The 24,238-nt window shown below is 39.8% G+C and overlaps 1 protein-coding gene across 1 annotated transcript in view; it reads right to left on the bottom strand.

Annotated features, from left to right (window-relative positions):
- shmt2 (serine hydroxymethyltransferase 2 (mitochondrial)) overlaps positions 1 to 24,238 on the bottom strand; it is a 78,556-nt gene that overhangs the window by 33,916 nt on the left and 20,402 nt on the right. Inside the window, exon 2 of the mRNA XM_061886865.1 lies at positions 1,176 to 1,367. Within this exon, the coding sequence (XP_061742849.1) occupies positions 1,176 to 1,367 (192 nt within the window). The remainder of the gene's footprint in view (positions 1 to 1,175; positions 1,368 to 24,238) is intronic.

Below are 24,238 nucleotides of genomic sequence, written 5' to 3'. Positions count from 1 at the left end.
TCAATAGGAGGTGCAAATATAAACATTTAGATTTATTTGGACAGAAACTGACTGAAAAACATTTATACAGCACGTCTAAGATGTGCGCGCGAACTGGCACAATTTCACTAATGGCTGTGAAAAAAGTGCCCTGGGATAGGCTCCAGCTCACCCGTTACCCTAATTAGGACAAGCAATATACAAAATAGATGGATGTATTTAATTTCAAGATTGAGTAATTAACTAAAAAACACATTCAGCATAAGCACAAAGGGGGTCATTTCTCCTTATTTTAGCACTCTTTGCTCTCTTGAAGCTGCATTCATTGGAAGCGTGCGACTGCCTATTATCTTTGTTTTTATATTTAAAAAAAAAAACTTTAGCAAGAATGCTCATATAACCATGCACAATAAATCAGCGCCACCACTAAAATAAATGAGCATGTAAATAAATAAAGACCTCTCTCAAACAGATTAAAAATATAATCCTCGCAAAAGGCAGGATTTATTGGTGCGTCGGGTAGTTTGATACTGTGTTTGATTGATGTAGTGATCATGGTGCCATGGCTAAGTCTGGACTAATGAAGGGATGCCAGATGCCACAAAAACTCAACACTTTCCTCTTGAAACTAGCAACTACGACAAGAAATGAGCATATTGACAGTGGCAATCAAAACTAAGCATAAATATTCCGTTCAGTTGTGCAGGTGTACCTATTATACTGTCTACTTAATGCATATTTACCATGTGTGTTGCAAACACACATGGTAAATACCAAGATTGCTTTTAAAGAGAGCCCGACTTAAGACACACTGAGCTGCTCAGGTTTGCGGGTGTGAAGTGGGGACAGGCAGAATAGAGATATCAACCTTATCTTGCTGCAAAGCGGTCTGGCTTTGTGTGGAGAGAGGCGGAGGATATACTTCACTGAACAACTACTGTGCCGAAACGGAAGCCAGCAACAAGGAGGCGGGAAAAGAGGCAGCATAACACCTTGTCTGCACTCAATAAGATTTCCCATTTCAGCCTTGGAATAAAAAAAAGAAAACAATCCAAAAGCAAACTGTGTGATTGTTTTGCACAACACATTTGAAATGATTAACAACAACTGACCCAACAAATGGTATCTATTAACAGTTATCTAATCCAGCATTGAGAACTTTGGATCTGTTAGGTAATCATTGATAAAAAGGTTACCTCAGAAGCAATAAGCTCCAGGCCGCGACACTGCCGGTCCTTCTCCTTCAGTAAGAGGTCCCACATCTCCGGGTCGTCCTGAGCCAGACTTTCTTGGCCAGTCCACGGCCGCTCGTCTTCAACGGCGCGGCTGGCGGCGTGGGACTGTTGTCCCCGCACGCAGAAGCGAGCTGGGGTACGCGGTCCCAGAGGCTAGAGAAAAGTATAGAGGTATAAAATGTTTACAAATAAGCATGATTGAACAACAGCACAAATTCTACTTAGACTTTAAATACAATCCTTAACCTCCAAACTATTCGAAATGCTGCAAGAATGTGCATGTAAATAAAGAATAAAATATACAATTATATAAATACATATATAGAAGGCTGATTCACAGGGAAACCTGCGAAACAGGCTTGTATGGATGATATAGCCTCTTGTGTTATTTCCTGACCTAACATATATTCCGCTCTACCCCAGTATTGAGCACTGTATAACGGATAAACCACAGAAACCTCAACTATATATATATATATATATATATATATATATATATATATATATATATATATATATAGATATATATACACACACACACACACACACACACACACACACACACACACACACACACACACACACACAGTACAGGCCAACAGTTTGGACACACCTCCTCATTCATTGGGTTTTCTTTATGTTCATTACTATTTACATTTTAGATTGTCACATCAAAACTATGAATGAACACATGTGGTGTTATGTACTTAAAGAAAAAAAGTGAAATAACTGAAAACATGTTTTATATTCTAGTTTCTTCAAAATAGCCACCCTTTGCTCTGATTACTGCTTTGCACACTCTTGGCATTCTCTCTATGAGCTTCAAGAGGTAGTCACCTGAAATGGTTTTCACTTCTCAGGTGAGCTTGAACCTCATGGAGAGAATGCAAAGAGTGTAATCAGCTATTTTGAAGAAACGAAAATATAGAACATCCATCCATCCATTTTCTACTGCTTATTCGAGCAGAAGGCGGGGTACACCCTAGACAAGTCGCCACCTCATCGCAGGGCCGAATAAAAAACATATTTTCTGTCATTGTACCTTTTTTTTTGTTAAGTACACAACTCCACATGTGTTCATTCATAGATTTGATGTGACAATCTACAATGTAAATAGTCATGAAAATAAAAATAAAAATTAAACGACACAAAAATTGTGTCCAAATTTTTGGCCTGCACTGTACACAAAAAACGTTTTGGTACAAAAAGAGTTAATCATACCAAGTATAGTATCAGTACGTGGTCGACACTAAAATTATATAATCAAAATATTATTTGTATCATAAAAATGTCCTTTGTGTTATACAATGAGCATATTATAAAATGGAATAAAAAAATAAACACAATCAATAAAACATGATAAATAATAAATAATACAGTTGTGATCAAAAATTTAATTGTTCAATGAGAAACCAAGAGTAAGTTTTGCTTTTATGTAGTTGTTTGTGCTATACAATGTGAATACTATAAAATTAATTAGAAAAAAACCACAATCAATAAAACATGATAAACAATAAATAATTAATACAGTTGTGATCAAAAATGTAATTGTTCAATGACTGAACATTTAAAAAAAGTAATCCTGCACCCGCAATTACTTTGTATTGGATACATACCCACATTTGTAGTATTGCCCCAAACTAATGTAAAGTACCAAAGACCGGAAGTGCAAGTGCTCATCCTATTTTACCAGAAGAGTCAATGCAACAATGCCTGCGTGACAAAAACTCTTTGGGATGAGTTCCCTTAATCCACATGCACTGTCTTGATGGCAAGTAATGTTCCCACAATCCTCGTGAAAACACTAAAGCATGCCCGAAGAAATTTTTTTAGTGATCAAGAATGGTGAGGCTTCTCATTACCGAGTCCGTTTTTAACACGAGTATTTCTGTTTTGCAGGGGATTTGGTTTTATTTTAACTACAGTCCTTAACTCTTGATCATGAGTAGTATTTCGGTTGAGTTGTTGTTTTCCATACATTTTCCGCTCCTATTGTTTTCTCCCTTGCCTCCATTTCACAATCCAACCATTCAAATGCACATTTATGGTATTTTTTAACCCCGATATTTGGATGGGAGTGTATCTTCGCATGTCACGTGATGTATTTGTTAAGACGTACATTTTGTCATCATAGATTAAGGTGACAACACTGGAAAAGCTCCTGCAGATCATGGCCTGGCTCGAACTTACAATAGTAGAGGAAACAACAACAAAAACCTGAATCCATGCCGTAAACCAGAAGAAAAAAAAATTATGAGTTGTTCCTTATCTCATTTCGGACATTTCCTGAAAGTTTCATCAAAATCCACCCATGAGTTCTATGTTGCCAACTAACTAAGGAACAGACAAACACACCCAGGCACACTTAAAACCCTTTAACTTTCTCAAAACTCGACAGTGCGCCTTATAACACGGTGTATCTAATATACGGAATAATTCTGGTTGTGCTAACTGTTGGGGTGTAACAGTACACAAAAATTTCGGTTCGGTACATACCTCGGTTTAGAGGTCATGGTTCGGTTCATTTTCGGTACAGTAAGAAAACCACCAAATATACATTTTTGGTTATTTAATTACCAATTTTGTAAACAATGGCATAACATACATATACACACAGGATCCATTGCCAGGGTTAATACATATATAACATATAAAAAAATAAATAAGTTACGGCTCAGAACGGTTTCTTAACAAAAACCTTTCTTCATATAAAGTGCTTTTTTTGATTGATTGATTGAGACTTTAATTAGTAGATTGCACAGTACAGTACATACAATTGACCAATAAATGCAAACACCCCAATAAGTTTTTCAACTTGTTTAAGTCGGGGTCCACGTTCATCAACACCGCTCACCGTTTTTTGTAGACATGTTCCATAAATATTGATGTTAAAGATTTCTTTTTGAGTGAAGAAATGTTTAGAATTAAGTTCATGAATCCAGATGGATCTCTATTACAATCCCCAAAGAGGGCACTTTAAGTTGATGATTACACTTATGTGTACAAATCTTTATTTATAATTGAATCACCTGTTTCTTTTTCAACAAGTTTTTAGATATTTTTATATCTTTCTTTCCAAATAGTTCAAGAAAGACAACTACAAATGAGCAATATTTCGCACTGTTATACAATTTAATAAATCAGAAACTGATGACATAGTGCTGTATTTTAATTCTTTCTCTGTTTTTTTCAACCAAAAATGCTTTGCTCTGATTAGGGGGTACTTGAATTAAAAAAATGTTCACAGCGGGTACATCACTGAAAAAAGGTTGAGAACCACTGTGTTATGAGAGTAGCGTATGTGTGTGTGTGGCCCTTTAATATGTGACAGCATGTGACGTCAGACAGTGTGCGGGCGAGCGAGGTGAGGGAGCAGTAGAGCTAGTGGCTAGTGTTTTGTTGGATTGGCTGTGTGCAAGGCCTCAATAAAGCCACGATTTGCAAATCATCTCTGGACCCTTCATTTACCCTGGAGTTTGGAGCTGTGGAGACCAACTGCCGGGTAGAGTGAAGGGTTGTGCGCGCAAGGGAGACACTATAGGAGCCGGAAGCAGGAAAGGTGCAAAACAATGTTTGACGTGTTGTCAGAAACAGCTGCTGAACAATCTTGGCAAACCTCCGTCCTCCATTGTTGTATCGCGCAGCCAAAGTGTTCCCAAACGGGAGATCTTAACGAGTCAGGAGGGTCTTTCAGCTCTGGCTTTAACATGTTGTCCTACTCTGCTAGCTGCTAGCATGTCTACTCGTTCGGTAAACCTCCGAACCGAACCGAAACCCCCGTACCGAAACGGTTCAATACAAATACACGTACCGTTACACCCATAGCTAACTGTACTCAAAGTTATTTTATTTTAATGTAACGATAAGTTTGACCAGTAGATGATAGTCACACATAAGAGATGTGTGTAGACTGCAATGTGACTGCAGTAAAAAAACACCCAAACTTTAAATGTTCCATTGAAAATATAGAACATTACAAACGGCGTTCAAAATCTGTAAAAAATGTTTTAATACGACTTTGGTAAGCTATAAAGCCGCACCGCTTGATGGATTGTCGGAGCATTACGGCTACCGTAGTCAGAGATACAAGTATTATTATGGTGTGTGTATAGGGACTGCAAGATGGCACCCATCCATCCATTTTGTTCTGCTTATTCGAGGTCGGGTCGCAGGGGCAGTAGCCTAAGCAGGGAAGCTCAGACTTCCCTCTCCCCAGCCACTTTGTCCAGCTCCTCCCAGGGGATCCTGAGGCGCTCCCAGGCCAGCCGGGAGACATAGACTACCCAACATGTCCTGGGTCTTCCCCGTGGACTACTAGGTGACATGCTAACCAGATGCCCGAACCACCTAATCTGGCTCCTCTTGAGGTGGAGGAGCAGCAGCTTTACTTTGATCTCCTCCCGGATGACAGAGCTTCTAACCCTATCTCTAACGGAGAGACCCGCCACCTGATGGAGGAAACTCATTCCGGCCGCTTGTACCCGTGATCTTGTCCTTTCGGTCACAACCCAAAACTCATGACCATAGGTGAGGAAAGGAACGTAGATCGACCGGTAAATTGAGAACTTTGCCTTCCGGCTCAGCTCCTTCTTCACCACAACGGATCGATACAGCGTCCGCATTACTGAAGACGCCGCACTGATCCGCCTGTCGACCTCACGATCCGCTCTTCCCTTACTCGAGAACAAAACTCTGTGGTACTTCAACTCCTCCACTTGGAGCAAGGTCTCCTCCCCAACCCGGGGATGGCACTCCATCCTTTTCCGGGCAAGAACCATGGACTCGGGACTTGGAGGTGCTGATGCCCATCCAAGTCGCTTCACACTCGGCTGCGAACCGATCCAGTGAGAACTGAAGATCCTGGCCAGATGAAACCATCAGGACCACAACATCTGCAAAAAGCAAAGACCTAACCCTGCAGCCACCAAACCAGAACCCCTCAACGCCCTGACTGCGCCTACAAATTCTGTCTATAAAAGTTATGAACATAATCGGTGACAAAGGGCAGCCTTGGTGGAGTCCAACGCTTACTGGAAAATGTTGCCCCTGTTGTTTTAAATTGAATTTTTGTTTTACTTCACCTATGTTTAGTACAATCAATCAATCAATCAATGTTTATTTATATAGCCCTAAATCACAAATGTCTCAAAGGACAGTACAAGCCACTACGACTACGACATCCTCAGAAGAACCCACATAAGGGCAAGGACAACTCACACCCAGTGGGCAAGGAGAACTCACGCCCAGTGGGAGGCCAGTGACAATGATGACTATGAGAACCTTGGAGAGGACCTCAGATGTGGGCAACCCCCCCCTCTAGGGGACCGAAAGAAATGGAAGTCGAGCAGGTCTAACATGATACTGTGAAAGTTCAATGCATAGTGGCTCCAACACAGCCGCGAGAGTTCAGTTCAAAGCGGACCCAAGACAGCAGCGAGAGTCCCGTCCACAAGAAACCATTCCAAGCGGAGTCGGATCAGCATCGTAGAGCTGTCCCCAACCGATACACAGGCGAGCGGTCCATTCTGGGTCCCGACGAGCGGTCCATCCTGGGTCCCGACTTTGGACAGCCAGTACTTCATCCATGGTCATCGGACCGGACCCCCTCCACAATGGAGGGGGCGACAGAGGAGAAAAAGAAAAGAAGCGGCAGATCAACTGGTCAAAAAAGGAGGTCTATTTGAAGGCTAGAGTATACAATTGAGTTTTAAGGTGAGACTTAAATGCTTCTACTGAGGTAGCATCTCAAACTGTTACCGGGAGGGCATTCCAGAGTACTGGAGCCCGAACAGAAAACGCTCTAAAGCCTGCAGACTTTTTTTGGGCTTTAGGAATCACTAATAAGCCGGAGTCCTTTGAACGCAGATTTCTTGCCGGGACATATGGTACAATACAATCAGAAAGATAGGATGGAGCTAGACCGTGTAGTATTTTATACATAAGTAGTAAAACCTTAAAGTCACATCTTAAGTGCACAGGAAGCCAGTGCAGGTGAGCCAATATAGGCGTAATATGATCAAACTTTCTTGTTCTTGTCAAAAGTCTAGCAGCTGCATTTTGTACCAACTGTAATCGTTTAATGCTAGACATGGGGAGACCCGAAAATAATACGTTACAGCAATCGAAACGAGACGTAACAAATGCATGGATAATGATCTCAGCGTCGTTAGTGGACAAAATGGAGCAGATTTTAGCGATATTACGGAGATGAAAGAAGGCCGTTTTAGTAACGCTTTTAATGTGTGACTCAAAGGACAGAGTTGGGTCGAAGATAATACCCAGATTCTTTACCGAGTCGCCTTGTTTAATTATTTGGTTGTTTAATGTTACAGTTGTATTATTAAATAGAGGTCGGTGTCTAGCAGGACCGATAATCAGCATTTCCGTTTTTTTGGCATTGAGTTGCAAAAAATTGGCGGATATCCATTGTTTAATTTCATTAAGACACGCCTCCAGCTGACTACAGTCCGGTGTGTTGGTCAGCTTTAGAGGCTTGTAGGGTGTCATCAGCATAACAGTGAAAGCTAACACCGTATTTGCGTATGACGTCAACCCCTTGTGATTTTACCTGTGAAAAGCAATTTATAAATCAAATTTACTTACTTACTTGCTTATAATAGTTGTGAACAATAGGCAAAATTCCCAAAAAACTGCAGTTCCCCGTTAACGTTCGAACTAGAGCTTAAACCTCAAAATCTATAAGGTGAAAATATATTATTTTGGTGCAGGGTTGTGTGTTTGAAAGAGTGAAAAGTAACTGTTGAAGATAAACCTATAAACAAAGCATCATGAGGTCACAAAACATGTCAACCAAAGTATTACAAAAAGTGTGTTGGTTACATACGTATTGTAGTGCGATATTCCGATACATGACTTCAGTAAAGTGGTCATATTGTACATAGCTTAATAGAATTGTGTGCTTGTATGTGACTTATCAGCATGGTTGTTAATTATGCAACAATCAGCACTTCTACAAAAAGACTTTTACAGCCTCAATGTACCCAAGGAGGGCACGAGAAAACGGATTCAGCATTTTCAGCTTATCTAATCTGGATGTGGCCTGCAGAGTCCCTCTGCTGCTGTGACATTTAAGCATTCTATATGGACCTCCTGAACTATGTAGGAAGCCTTTATGAAGAGTTTTCTGTTCCAATCTGATGAAAATGTGCGATCTGGTAACAGGCATGTTTGGATTTGTTTGCTGTTAGACGAACACCATGGAAACTCCTTTTAAATCAACTCCAAAATAGTAAACTAGTACCACCAATGCCATTGTGTAGGCTGTAGCTTTAACCTTTTGACATATCTATTGCTGCATAGTGTTAAAATGTTACTTGAATTAATATAAATAATGAAATTAAACATTTAAGTAAAATTGACACTGTCATTTAATCAGCGGTTTGAAAGATGACTTCCAAACTAACAACAGAGCAATAGTTATCACGTGCACTGGCATGGAAGCCGTTTACAAGCAATTAGCGCTTAGGGCGGGTTAAAAGTGGACGAAATGAAAAAAAAAAATAAAGTAAATAGTGATTTAAGAGAGAAATGTCACTGTATTTTTTTTTATTTTGACCATTTTTTACAATCCTTATGTAAGACAAAAACACGTTTTTCTTTTTTTATGCATTCTAAGTCATAAAATATGGCATGTACGAGGAGGCTAACAATGCAGCAAATGGGAATACACTCGTCTGCCCATAGCCCACAAAAAAATAAAAATAACGCCAATAACCTGAATATTGGACAAGTATTACCAATATTGTTATTATAAGGGATAATGCAGATATACGTTTTTTTGTGGGATCGCTAAATAGCTTATGCTGCTATATTATTAAGCTGGTGATCAGCTGTACCGCCACTGAGTTGGTGAAAGTGAATTCTATATTACAAATCATGCCTCTCACCTACATAGTAGAAGGTTGTGGCAATAAATCGAGAAGTTGGTAAACTTTGACATTCAACATAAACGGAGATGGCAAGAAAGACAAGAAAAGTGCTCGTTTGCACCACCTGTTTATTTATTTATTTTTTACCTCTGGGTGGCTTATGATTATTCTTCATAAAAAAGGGAAGATATGAACATGCCATCAGTCAGCATCCCAGTGACAGCAAGCATTCTAAAGTAAGTGATTGTTTTATTATGTACATAGTTTGTCTTTCTTGTCAGGTTCTAAAACTTGAAGCTCTTCCTAAGTATATTCAGGCTCAAAAATATCTAGGTTCCGGACCATTATTTGTACCAAAATAGTCCTCATTGTCTCTCATAAGGTCTGCAATAATTAGTATTAGTAGTAGTTGTTGAAGGAAATAGCGAACGTTGGGCTGCATCTGTGAAATTGTAGTAGCTGTGTGCTTAAAATGAGAAAAATACGTAAATAGTACATGTTATTTTGAGTGTACCTGTTACTACATTACATATATAATTAGTGTTATTTTATAAAACACTGATGGAGGTTTACTAGAGCGCTTAATAGGTTGAAGAAAGCGACTTTCATTGGCTACATTGTTAGCTGACTTTTGTTAACGTTTATGTACGAGTTATAATGCATTAAAAAAAATGGATTGTAAATGAAAGAAGAAATTCCAAAAAAGTGCAGTTCCCCATGGAATATTTCCAATCGTTCACAATCACTATGAAAGACATGATACCGGATGGATATTTTTTTTTCTTACTGTATTCTAAATATGTAATACACTTAAACAAAAAAACGTACAGAGGAGCCAATGACAGCGCCACTATTCCGCCCATTGAATCTGATTACCATTGAAAAAGTGCCAACAATACTCAATTTACATTTCATGACTTGAATATTAACCATGTTTGAGTGGTATTGTTATTGTAAGCGCTAACGCAGACAAACAATAGCGGCAAAGTAATCAATTCTGTTTGTCCCTATGTTTCCATTATCAAGTGGTCTGCTATTTCCTCGCTTCCCTACACTCTGTAAGTTTATTGTAAATCATAAACCATGCCGCTCACCTGGAAAGTAGATGGCTGAGAATATAATACGACAAGTTGGGACACTTTGACCGACAAGTAGGACTGTCGAAGACGACACGAAAAGATTACAGTGTTTAAGCAGGCTGAATATTACACTTTTTAAAAGAAAAAGAGAAGGTCAAAACCTTGTCATGTAAAGATATGAATACCATTAACTTGTACAACATGTAATGTACAGAAGATCAGAAGCATTTAGTTAGGGAGAAATATCACGTTTTACACTACCTAACATCTTTGACAATCAAAACAATGATTGTGTTATTACTGGTTGAAACTACTATTTGAACATGGTGGTGCTCATACTTTAAATGCAAGCGCTCCGAGAAAAGGAACACACATTCTGTATTTACAAAATACAAACTCTGGCAAAACACCAATGCTCTGCAGGCATTTTTGTTGTTTTATTATCCTTAAAAATGTGGTTGTTTAAAAAAAGCAAAATGTTTAAAACACATTTCATTATAGCAAAGTAATTGTCCACCCACAGTGTTAAAAACCTGAAAATGATCTGTTTAGGGTACACTTATTAATTATGAGCAATTATGTCAATCTGTAATTATTCACATTAATTTTGAGTTAACTATGAACAAAATGCAATTAATCACGATTAAATATTTTTGTTTGACAGCCCTAAAGAAAACCTATAACCACAAATACAGTACAGGCCAAAAGTTTGGACACACCTTTTCATTCAATGTATTTTCTTTATTTTCATGACTATTTACATTGTAGATTGTCATATCAAAACTCTGAATGAACACGTGGAGTTATGTACTTAAAAAAAAAAAAGAAGAAATAACTGAAAACATGTTTTATATTCTAGTTTCTTCAAAATAACCACCCTTTGCTGTGATTACTAATTTGCAAACTTGGCATTCTCTCCATGAGCTTCAAGCACACCTGTGAAGTGAAAACCCTCTCAAAACCCTTTCTTTACAAGTGTATGTGAACGTTTGACCATGACTGTATGTGAATGTGTAGACATTTAACCCTATATTATATTTGTGTAAAAGACAATATACTTTGGTAATGTTTTTGTTTAAACATACAGTTTTAAATAGAGGAAACAGTAGGGGTGTAACGGTACACAACAATTTCGGTTCGGTACGTACCTCGGTTCAGAGGTCACGGTTCGGTTAATTTTCGGTACAGTAAGAAAACGACAAAATATACATTTTTTGAACAAATTTGCTAAATCTTCCACCAAAAATATTTTTCTTAGTGGAATATTTGATGTGAAGTAATCGGAAACTTGGATAGGTCAATAATTCATAATAACATTGATTTTCATTCAATATTATGTTTTGAGCAATGACAGTTTGAAAGAAAAAAAACAGCTTTGTTTTATTAGTCAACATTGCAACTTTTTCTAAATTACATTTAGCCTTTAAGCTTTTTTATTTCACTTTTGTTTATGTTTTTGCTTATTTTAATAGTATTTTTAGAATGTGCTGTGGGCCTTTAAAACATTAGCTGTGGGCCGCAAATGGCCTCCGGGGCACAATTTTGACACCCCTGCTATAGATAATAAAAAATTAAATCTGATAAATCTATGGTTAAAAAGCAGAGCCTAGCGACGCATGTTCGTTTATCATAACTCTCTCGCTCTCTCTGTCTCTGCCCCTCCCTCACAAATGTTTGTTTTTAACCCCTTCTTAACCCTGAACGTACATTGAAAATACACGCAACCCGAACTTAAAATGCCGGACATTCGAGGCATTAAAGAAACTCCACCTGGACAGCTCCGCAAAGAGGACATATCCCGTGAAAAGAGGAGGTGTGGTCAGTCTATCATAGCCCAGTCGTTGCTAGCATGCTGTGTTTTTTGTTTTTTTGATTGATTGAAACTTTTATTAGTAGATTGCACAGTTCAGTACATATTCCATAAAATTGACCACTAAATGGTAACACCCGAATAACTTTTTCAACTTGTTTAAGTCGGGGTCCACGTAAATCAATTCATGGTGCCTCGGTGTGCATTGTTTACACAACATGCAGTGCGCTACTTAATATGTCCGTGTCGTTCGGTACACCTCTGAACCGAACCGAAACCCCCGTACCAAAATGGTTCAATACAAATACACGTACCGTTACACCCCTAGGTAACAGTGTAAATAAATATAAAAAAGGAAGGAAAACAATTCAAAAAAAGAAACATCAATCCTCAAACTGCTAAAGCTTCGCTTTCTTCATGCTGTTTTATCCTAAACGTTTAATAATAATAATATTAATCACAACATTAGTGGAACACAGTCTGTTGGTGAGAATGCCAAGAGTCTGCAAAGCAGTAATCAGAGCAAAGGGTGGCTATTTAGAAGAATATAGAATATAAAACATATTTTAATTTATTTCACCTTTTTTTGTTAGGTACAGAACTGCACGTGTTCGTTAATAGTTTTGATGTGACAATCTACAATGTAAATAGTCCTGAAAACAAAAAAACAAAACATCGAATGAGTGTGGTTTATTCGTTATACAGTGCTCAATACCGGGGTACAGCGGATTTTATGTTAGGCCAGGAAAAAAACACAAAAGGCTATGTCACCCGTTGCTCTGATTACTGCTTTGCACACTTTTAGCCTTCTCTCGATGAGCTTCAAGAGGTTAGGGAAATGGTTTTCACTTCACATTTGTGCTTGAAGCTCATGGAAAGAATGCCAAGACTGTGCAAAGCAGTAATCAGAGCAAAGGGTGGCTATTTTGAAGAAACTAGAATCTAAAACATGTTTTCAGTTATTACACCTTTTTTTGTTAAGTACATAACTCCACGTGTTCATTCATCGTTTTGATATGACAATTTACAATGTAAATAGTCATGAAAATAAAGATAACACATTGAATAAGAAGGTGTGTCCAAAGGTTTTGGCCTGTACTGTAGATTGCGGTCCTGTGGGAAATACTGCCCCCCTATCCTGGACTAGTCCCCAGCTGCTTCAAAGTCAGCTATGCGAACCAATAATAGCCTGTTGTAGACAAGATGGTATAGAAACCTAAAAAGGGGAAGGACAGTCATAATTCATCATCAGTTTGTTTGGAGAGGAAAATGGTGATACGCAAAGGGAGGCGACTGTTTTTTGACCTAGCTTTGTGGCACCTGTTGTATAGAAGGTAGAAACAGAGGGAGGAACAAAACCCTCCTAACTCTGTCAGGATTCTGGAGGTTGAGCTGAGAAGTCACAAGGGCCATTAAGTCTTGACAGAAACTGTCCTTTGCTGTCTGTGGAGGGATGTAGGGCACAGAAAGCTGCCTTCCCCTCCAACACCATCATTTCCACAGCCAAGTAGCACCCATGTGGTGTTTTTATTAGCTTTTTATTATTATTTTTTTTTGGGCTGTCATCAAATTTGCTTCCAATGGGGACAAAGCTAAACCAACACACAGGTCAGTCCCACCTCATTTCAACCCAAATCAGATGGTTTCAGGAGAATAATGAATAAGTGCAGGATAAACTCCTCCAACAGAGCGCGAGTGCCAAGACACGAGCACCAAATGTGTCACCCTTGGACTAATTTTAGGCGACAGATTACTCTTGTCAATTGAAGGTGAAATTCGAAAGAAAACTTGTAAAAGGGGAAGGCAGCATCACCAACCAAAGACAATAAACACCCTTTGTAACCAAGCACTTTGGCTCAGTTTAAACAATTAATGTACCAATGATTGTCACACACAGACTAGGTGTGGTAAAATTATTCTTTGCATTTGACTCATCACCCTTGATCACCTCCTGCGAGGTGAGGGGATCAGTGAGCAGCAGCGGTGGCCGCGCCTGGGAATCATTTTTGGTGATTTAAACGCTGAGTGCCAAGCAGGGAGGTAATGGCTCCCATTTTCCCGGTAACAGTTAGAGAGGCTTCGTCAGTAGAAGCATTTAAGTCCCATCTCAAAACTCATTTGTATACTCTAGCCTTTAGATAGATATCCTTTTTAGACTGGTTGATCTGCCGTTTCTTTTCTTTTCTGCTCTGCCCCAGCCGCCCTTGTAAAAATGGGGGGCAACGGTCCAGTGGCAATGGATGAAGTGCTGGCTGTCCAGAGTCGGGACCCAGGGTGGACCGCTCGCCTGTGCATCAGTTGGGGACATCTCTGCACTGCTGACCAGTCTCCGCTCGGGGTGGTCTCCTGCTGGCCCCACTATGGACTGGACTTTCTCAATATTATGCTAGACCCACTCGACGTCCATTGCATCCAGTCTCCTCTAGAGGACTACATCTGTGGTCCTCTCCAAGGTTTCTCGTATTCATTCACATTGACATCCCGATGGATTGTGAGTTTTTCTTTGCCCTTATGAGGGATCAGAACAGAGGATGTTGTTGTGGCTTGTGCAGCCCTTTGAGACACTTGTGATTTAGGGCTATATAAATATACATTGATTGATTGATTGATGTTTATGGTCACAAGACACACGGCCGGGTTTTGAACTCACAACCTACCGATCTCAGGGTGGACACTCTGACCACTTGGCCTCTGAGTAGGTAAGGCATATGTTAATAATATTATGATTTATTGAAGTACTGTGTTTTTCGAACACTTCAAAATAAATTAAATTACAAGCTGATTCAGAGTTATTGAAACATTTTTACTTCTTAAAACTTTCTGTAAAAGATGCAGCAAATTCATGCATTTTTGACAGCAAGGGAATTTTTTGTCATTATGAACAAATCAACTTTTCTTTAGCTTTACCACTTGGTGGAAATATGACTTAAGACACTTTACTACCTTTGTTGCAAAAAAAATAAAAAATAAATGCAACATAACTTCTTCCCTCTCTGTATCATTTTTGCCCATTACCTGAAGCGTCTCTCGGGGCGAGTCAATTTTACAGATGACTGGCGTCCATCAGCGGTCATAGCCAGCAATCAGCCAGGTAAAACAAGAAGAAAAAAAAAGAGATTATAGAGAAGGAAAAACCGCTATGTAAGTCTCTGGAAGAGAAGAAGCAGCATCCGTCAGTCTGACACACTTTCCTTTGCACTGTCACCAACTAATAGGAAGGCTGTCCTTTACAAATTGCCCGTGTGATTCAGTGGGGATGACACTCTGCACTGGGAACAAAGCCGGATGGAGTTGAAGAAGCATGAAGAGATGGGAAGGCGACGACACTGAATGTAGGTCAGAAGGTTTGTCAGGGTGACAATCAGGACTTAAACGACGCCAACAAAGCCAATCTCCACTCAGCTGTGTGCTGCCATGGCATGCAGCTTCTCGTATGCCACATGGGCCACACTTTGAATTAAGTTGTGGACTGTTTTACATGGCGGCCATACGGACGTCCTAGAGTTGACAGTAAGATTGATTTTATTTATGGCATTATAAATAGCACCATAGACAATTTAGAGTGAAAAGCAAATTTTATTTTCTTTCGTATACAAAACATTCGAAATTGGACTGTTTCCCTGGCTTCGATACTCTCCCGAAGGACAGTGCGGCGAAGACACAACAAACTCCCTTCTTGTCTCTCATGGACACACACCTGTTGTTGACTTTGGACTAGCGATTGCATGACATCAAGGCCGCGGAACAGAGACACACTGCAGTCTTACACACAAACATGCACCCTCAAAAATATACGCCACACTAGGGCTGGGCGATATATCGATAAACGGTTTTGTCTCTGTGCGATATAGAAAATGACTATCGTAATATTCGAGTAGACGTTCTCACGCAGCTGCGGGCATTACACTCTCCTCTTCTTTCCTGTGTCCTCACAGACAATCAGGCGCACATTCATGCGTCACTTACTGTCAAGTCATATGTACACGCCCCCGCCCAGCGGAGAGGTCGCGGCGTGGCTAAAGTTAGCTGTGATGCTAGCGGGTTGTTGCGGAGAAAGAAGGTGCGAATCACGTAACAAATGAAGGAAGGATTCATTCCCAAGAAAAACAGGCCTTGGTTCTGCTTCAAGCGGGAATATGTCGAATAGACAACTTTAATTTGTCAAGTGTGGGGCACAAGCATTGCTACCAGAAGTAGAATTACTGCTAATATGTAACATCATTTGAAAAGTCACCTGCTAAAAACTTTAATAAATACAGTAAATTTGGTAAATTCACTTAGTTGTGATTTCCTTCTCTGCATGAAAGTTTAAAAGTAGCATACAGTAGTGCACTATGAACAAGAATGTTTTAATGTAGACACATAGAATCATCATACTGCTGTGATTATATGCATCAAGTGTTCATTCAAGGATAAGGCAAAATATCATAATATATATCGTATATAGTGATGTGGCCTAAAAATATCGCGGTATTAAAAAAAGGCAATATCGCCCAGCCCTACGCCACACGCATACAGCCCCCCCCCCCCCCAAATCCAACGCCCTCGATGCAAATCCCATAGGGTGATGAAAGGATGGTCAGCGCCTGAGAGCTGTGGCCTACCAGAAGTAGCATTACTGCTCTGTTAGATGTCTCGAGATGTACGTTGTAATATGTATATGTGCTTTGCTATGGAAGTTTTTTTTTTCCTACACCAGACTGGGCCCCATTAGGAGCCCTATCTAGATTGTATTTTTTTACTCATCCTTCCCTAGCATTTTACCTTTTTCCCCATCTTTTACGGGGCGCCTTGTGGCGACCCCTCAGCGTTCCTGTTCTGTAACTCTGTACACTGTTTGTCTAATCTTGAAAAGGTTTGTGGTGAAAACAAAGTTTCGCTGTACTTGTGCAATGACAAAAAAGACCTATCCTATCCTATTTGACAAAGTGTATTCTGGACGATGGTCTGGTTTCTGTGCCTCGGACTTCTTCTTCTTCTTCGTTTGGATATGCAGCTAATCTGACTCTCGCCAGATTCTTGTAGTTTGCTGAGCTCCACACAAGGACCTGGGACTTCTCAATGGGAGATGTATTTCAGAAGGTGGGGCCTTGTAAAAAAAAAAAAATAATTTCATGTGATTGGATAGACCACTTGTCCGTTATCTTGAATGACGTGCTACTTCAACCACTCACATCGAAATCAACCCGTGACGCTGATGAGAGCGACGCTGGGAAATCCAAAACAGAAAAGTCGATATATTGCATAACGACAGAGCGAAAAGTTAGAGAACGTTTACTGAAACAACGCAGCAATGTCAGTAGATTGATAGATTCAACAACACAGGGGCAATAGCAGAATCAATGTCAGCACACGACTCGAACAGTTGCTTCACCGCTATGTCACATCTATGAAATCACGCCCGGCGATCCTGATTGGTTCATTATTTTTTGCTATCTTGAGGGAGTTTGTATTACCCTCGATCCCAGATCCTTGTGTGGAGCTCAGCGAACTACAAGCATCTGCCAAGAGTCAGGTTACTATACAGCTGGGCAAGTGTTCAACCAATCTCTCGTCCACAGCTGCCAGACCACGATTCCCATTAGGATGGTGGTATATGGGACAGGATGTCAGCAGTCTGCACCAAACTCACGTCGCAGATGAAACCATACCCCATTTGCACATAGTTGAGTGGAAGAGGCCGACACCAGTACAAAGGCGATTAAGCCTGACCAAAGCAGGTCTGGGAAAGGATATTCCCGGTGGTGATGTACTGGCCTCGGGGATGTACTCATGGAGTCTGGAAGAGTTTTCCCGCCGTTCCATGTGTAATCCGCCCAGTCTGCTACACTGCCGTTTGACTGGTTAAAGCAGGGCTGGGCGATATGACAAATATTCTCGATATATTGCTGGTTTGTCTCTGTACGATGTAGAAAATGACTATTTTGTGAGTATTCGAGTATACGTTCTCACACAGTTGCTTTTCGCTGCGGGCATTACACTACAGGCTATTCTCACCTTCTTACATATGTCACATACTGTGCAACGTCATACACCCTCGCGGAGCAGAGAGGTAGTGGCATGGGTAAATTATCGGCGGCAGGTGGTGCAAGCGGAGCGGTGCGAGTGGTAATACTAGAGCAAGAAGGTGCGAACCAGGTAACAAATTGAGGAAGAAGAATTGATTCCCAAGAAAAAACAGCAAAGGGTCCATCGCCTGGCGGTGGTTTGGCTTCAAGCGGGAAGATGTTGAACAGACAACCGTACTTTGTAAAGTATGCAGCAAAAGTGTTGCTACCAAAAGTAGTATCACAACTAATTTCTAGCATCATTTGAACAGTCACCCGCTAGAGAAAGAGGAGTGCTTGAAACTCTGCATGTCAACATCTCCGGCCAGTGCCAAACCCAGCAAAATGCCCAAGCAACCAGCACTGACCCAATTGAGTCTGATATCTATCATTTCCTGATCAACGCCGTATGAACAAAAATAGTCAAAAACAGGAGATAACGTCCGATGTAACCTACCACAAAGCGAAGGACATATACTATTTGATTTCCTTTTATGCAGCTCATTTTCATTCTACACTTTTTGAAATATCTTGTGTGACATCATGCACAAAAGTGCACTTTATTTGTTTTAAACTATTGTAGTGGCGTTCTGTACAAAAAGTGCACTTTAATTTAGTGTTGTTTTGATATGTCACCTTAGTGACATCATGCACAAAAGTGCACTATTAGCTTGTTTTAAAAATGTTTTTTTTGCACTTTCTGTTTTGGAAATGACAGGGATTCCCACACATTCATTTATTTGTGGCGGCCCGCCACAAAAGAATTACGGCCGCCACAAATAAAATAAAAAAATAAAAAATAAAACATTTTATTTATTTATTTATTTATTTTTCGGCTTTTGACTTGCGTGACCGCTCATAAAAGCAATGGGACTCTTGTCTGTGAATGGAGCTTGTAGTTACATGTTATATAAATATGTAATTATTATATAAATATGTATATGAATATGTACATAAAGTGTTGTAATTATATTCTAACTCCGCGTTCTTCTTGGTCAACGCCGCCGCTGCCTTCCCCCCAGCCGCCCGACCACACCACCACAAATAGATGCCTGACCTGTGGGAAACACTGAATGACATAAATAATTGTGCCACTGCTTAATCACTGTTTAATAAGTACAGTTTTGGTAAATTGACTTAGTTGTGGTTTGTCTGCATGAAAGTTTAAAATGAGCATATATTAATTCAGTATGAAGAAGAATGTTTTAATGTAGACACATAGAATCATCATTCTGCTGTCATTATATGCATCAAGTGTTCGTTCAAGGCTAAGGCAAAATATCCATATATATATATCGTGTATTGTGACATGGCCTAAAAATATTGAGATATTAATAAAAGGCCATATCGCCCAGCCCTAGATTAAAGTCATTTAACAATTCCAATGCAGCATGGACAAAAGGGTGTCTTGTCTCGGACTCAAGCACACACAAGGCAAACGAGCGCACTTCTAGCAAAAAGACAAAAGAAAGCACAGCAAAAATGCCGCATACCTATAAGAAATGGTTCCAAAATGTATTGTAAAAAACGTTTTTATAGAGTTTCTGAGAAAATTAAACAACTGAAAAAAAAGAAAAGAAAGTTGCCTGCTGTGCTAAAGTTGTCTCATCGGGTGGAGTTTGCAGTGGCCACTTTGTCAATGTCTGTATGAAATTGAAAATAAACTGTGATTTACTTACTTTTTTTATTCTCCATTCACTTAAACATGAGCAGTTTCCTGGAGGAAATTCCGACATAAAATGGATTCAAGTGTTGTACATTGCAATGTTTGGCCTCACTAAAAAAACAGATATAAACAAGATGCACGCCGTTGTCTGCAGCAGTGTCAGTATGTCTGCAATGTGGATGCAACTTATAACTCAGATACACCCGCGGACAGCGATCAACAAAATGTGCAAATATTAAGAGGACGGTGGTAGCTTTTAAGGGTAGAAGGTCCAACTGGTGCAGCAGCACAAAGCAAGTGTAACGGCTTTTTCGTCAGTCACATCGGACTGAAGTAGAGTCTCAAAACACAAGTACATTTTATAATAGTCACAGAAAAAGATGCTAGATTTGTTGATCGTTATTTTTAACAAAACCGTCATTAAAATTGTCTAGACACTTGAAACAAATTCTAAGTATATTGTACAATAAGCAGCACACTTGAAACAAATTTTAAGTATATTGTACAATAAGCAGCAACAATTGAAAATATGACAAAACGATACAAAAATATGCATAAATGCTGATTAATAATAAAATATTTATTTTAAATATATATATACTAGGTATGTAACAGTATCAAATCTCACGGTGCGATGTTATCTGGGTATTAAGGCCACAGTGTGATTATTATTGCGGTATATGCCCAAAAAGAAAAGATGGTAAACATGCGATAATGTGTAAAATGAAGTGTCAGAAATGTTTAGCATGAAATACTTAATTAGGGCGAGGGTCACCACTTTGTGAACAAATGCGTGAGCAAATTGTCGAACAGTTTAAGAACAACATTTTTCAATGAGCTATTGCAAAGAATTTAGGGATTTCACCATCTATGGTCTGTAATATCATCAAAAGGTTCAGAGAATCTGGAGAAATCACTCCACAAAAGCGGTAAGGCTGAAAACCAACACTGAATGCCCGTGACCTTCGATCCCTCAGGCGGTACTGCATAAAAACCCAACATCAGTGTGTAAAGGATATCACCACATGGGCTCAAGAACACTTCAGAAAAACACTTTCAGTAACTACAGTTTGTCGCTACATCCAAAAGTGCAAGTTAAAACTCTACTATGCAAAGCCAAAGCCATTTATCAACAACACCCAGAAACACAGAGAAAGCTGGGCCCGAGCTCATCTAAGATGCACTGATGCAGAATGTAGAAAAGTGTTCTGTAGTCTGACGAGTCCACGTTTCAATTGTTTTTGGAAATTGTTTAGGTGAAAAGTGTAAAAGCCAGGATCTGTGATGGTATGGGGGTGCAATAGTGCCCAAGGCATGGGTAACTTACACATGTGAAGGGACCAATAATGCTGAAAGGTACATACAGGTTTTGGAGCAACATCTGTTGCCATCCAAGCAATGCTATCATAGACACCACTGCTTATTTCAACAAGACAATGCCAAGCTATGTGTTACAACAACTCGGTTTCATAGAAAAAGAGTGCGGGTACTAGACTGGCCTGCCTGTAGTCCAGACCTGTCTCCCATTGAAAATATGTGGCGCATTATGAAGCCTAAAATGTGACAGGATTATTACTCGTTTTAAAAACCAGCTCCACAGGTGTAAATTCAAAGATCCTATGTAAAACAAGAGCAGTCTGTTGTTGAAAATGCGCTACTGTGACAGGCTCCCACAGATTGATGAAACTCCAAAAACACTAGTCAAAGATCCTCTATGAAACAAAAGTGTCTGCTCTGTACTATGACCAAACAAGTACCAGACTGACTAACCCTAATCTGATTGATATCAAATAATACACTTTTTAATGTTTTTTTTTTAATAAACAATGATTATATGTGGAAAAACAAAATGTATATATTGTAAATATGTAGTGAACATTAATATGCATTAAATCTGATACCAGTCATTCCCAAATGTAAAGTATTACTTATATTATTTATTTATTATTATTTTGTGTTGTTTACTGTTGTGCCGTGGAGGATTCAAAGATTCTTTATAACTGGTTTAAGGACATGCTGCCATCAAGCAAGTATGGGAAATATTTTCACTTCAAAAATGTGTCTCCTCAGTTCCCACACGTTTACTGAGTGTTGTTAAAATGAAAGGCCATGTAACACAGTGGTAAACATGCCCCTGTGACAACTTTTTTACAATGTGTTGCTGCCATTCAATTCTAAGTTCATGATAATTTTCAAAAAAATATTTAAGTTTCTCAGTTGCAGCATTAAATATCTTGTCTTTGCAGTCTATTCAATTAAATATAAGTTGAAAAGAATTTGCAAATCATTGTATCCCGTTTGTATTTACCATTTATACAACGTGAAAACTTCACTGCTTTTGGGTTTTGTATGATTGTGATCATAAATCGAGATTAATTTGAGTTCGATCGTACGCTGTTAGCTTAAGTTCCTCCATCAAACATGAGGAAATGTCTGTTACAAGTTACCGCAGTAGTAAACAGTAGGGAAGCAACAATGCTTGGTGTGATCCCGCACGGAACAATCCACCTTTATCGACCGTGATCATGCGTGTGTCTGTGAATGTGAACGTTTGCGTGTGTTATCGTAAAAAAAATTGTCAACTGAGTTTTGGACGAAGCACATTCAGGGTTTCCGCGGGGCAGTAAAAACCCTTAGATTAATCATGCAAAAAATAACACCTTAAATTTGATATTCAGACGGATTTTTAAAAAAAGTATACAATTGTAGGACTGCACTGATAGTAGTAAGTCAATCAGTCAAACGGTAAGGCTTGTAAGGTTTGAAAGCGTGATAAGCGCTGCCTCAATTCAGCAAATGTGGTCGTTTTTGACATTGTTTAGTGTCTGTAGGCGTGTAGTCCTTAACTGTGTCATGTTCATGAGCTTTTTCCATTTTATTTTTTTACACGACTCCCCTCAGCCGTCTGCACTAGTGCAGTTCACCACACATGAGCGACAAACTTGGCTAGTATTAACAGGTCTGGTGACCTATGGTGGCCTGAAATGGACAACAAAGGCACATCTCACAACAGACACAAGTACAACATTCCAAAATTAATGCAGTTCCCCTTTAAGTTTATTATGGACATTTGGACAAAATTTGTCGTAACCCCACTAATTAAAGACGCAAACGTCACACATGTCACTCGCTTAAGTCTCATGACAGAGTGACAAATCGTTTTCACCTTGGCTACACACACTATATCGCCAAAAGTATTTGGCCACCTGCCTTGAATCACAAATGAACTTGAAGTGCCATCCAATACCTAACCCATAGGGTTCAATATGATGAGGTCCACCTTTTGCAGCTATTACACCAACTCTTCTGGGAAGGCTGTCCACAAGGTTGTGGAGTGTGTTTATAGGAATTTTCCACCATTCTTCCAAAATTGCATGGGTGAGGTCACACACTGAAGGCTTGGCTCTCAGTTTCCATTCTAATTCATCTATCGGGTTCAGGCCAGGATTCTGTGCAGGCCAGTCAAGTTCATCCACACCAGACTTTGTCATCCATGTCTTTATGGACCTTGTTTTGTGCACTGGTGCACAGTCATGTTGGAAGAGGAAGGGGCCCGCTCCAAACTGTTCCTACAAGGTTGGGCGCATGGAATTGACCAAAATGTTTTGGTATTCTGGAGCATTCAAAGTTCCTTTCACTGGAACTAAGGGGCCAAGCCCAACTCCTGAAAAACAACCCCACACCATAATTCCTCCTCCACCAAATTTAACAATCGGCACAATGCAGTCCGAAATGTAACGTTCTCTTGGCAACCTCCAAACCCAGACTGGGCCATCACATTGCCAGATGGAAAAGCGTGATTCGTCACTCCAGAGAAGGCGTCTCCACTGCTCTAGAGTCCAGTGGAGACGTGCTTTACACCACTGCATTCGACGCTTTGCAACGGACTTGGTGATTTATTCCTTAGGTGCAGCTGATCGACCAAGGAAACCCATTCCCTGATGCTCTCTGCGTAGTGTACGTGGGCTAATTGGAAGGACACGTGAAGTTTGCAATGGACTTGGTGATTTATGCCTTAGATTCAGGTCATCGGCCATGGAAACCCATTCCATGAAGCTCTCTGCATAGTGTACGTAGGCTAATTGGAAGGACACGTGAAGTTTGGAGCTCTGTAGAAACTAACTGTGCAGAAAGTCTTTGCACTATGAGCTTCAGCATCAACTGACCCCTCTCTGTCATTTTACGTGGCCTACCACTTGGTGGCTGAGTTTCTGTTGTTCCCAAACTCTTTTTTTTCTTAAAACAGAGCCGACAGTTGACTTTGGGAATATTTAGGAGCGAGGAAATTTCACGATTGAATTTGTTTCACAGGTGGCATCCTATGACAGTTCCACGCTGGAAATTACTGAGAGCGGCCAATTATTTCACGAATGTTTGTAGAAACGGTCTCCATACCTAAGTGCTTGATTTTATACACCTGTGGCCAGGCCAAGTGATTAGGACACCTTATTCTCATTTTTTGGATGGGTAGCCAAATACTTTTGGCAATATAGTGTAATAACTTTTTGCTGCATGATGCCAAGTGTTGATGTT

The sequence above is a fragment of the Nerophis ophidion genome, linkage group LG02 (genome assembly GCF_033978795.1).
Source record: "Nerophis ophidion isolate RoL-2023_Sa linkage group LG02, RoL_Noph_v1.0, whole genome shotgun sequence".
Classification (NCBI taxonomy): domain Eukaryota; kingdom Metazoa; phylum Chordata; class Actinopteri; order Syngnathiformes; family Syngnathidae; genus Nerophis; species Nerophis ophidion.
Note: the sequence above shows the minus strand (reverse complement) of the source record. Positions and strands in the feature narration are given on the sequence as shown.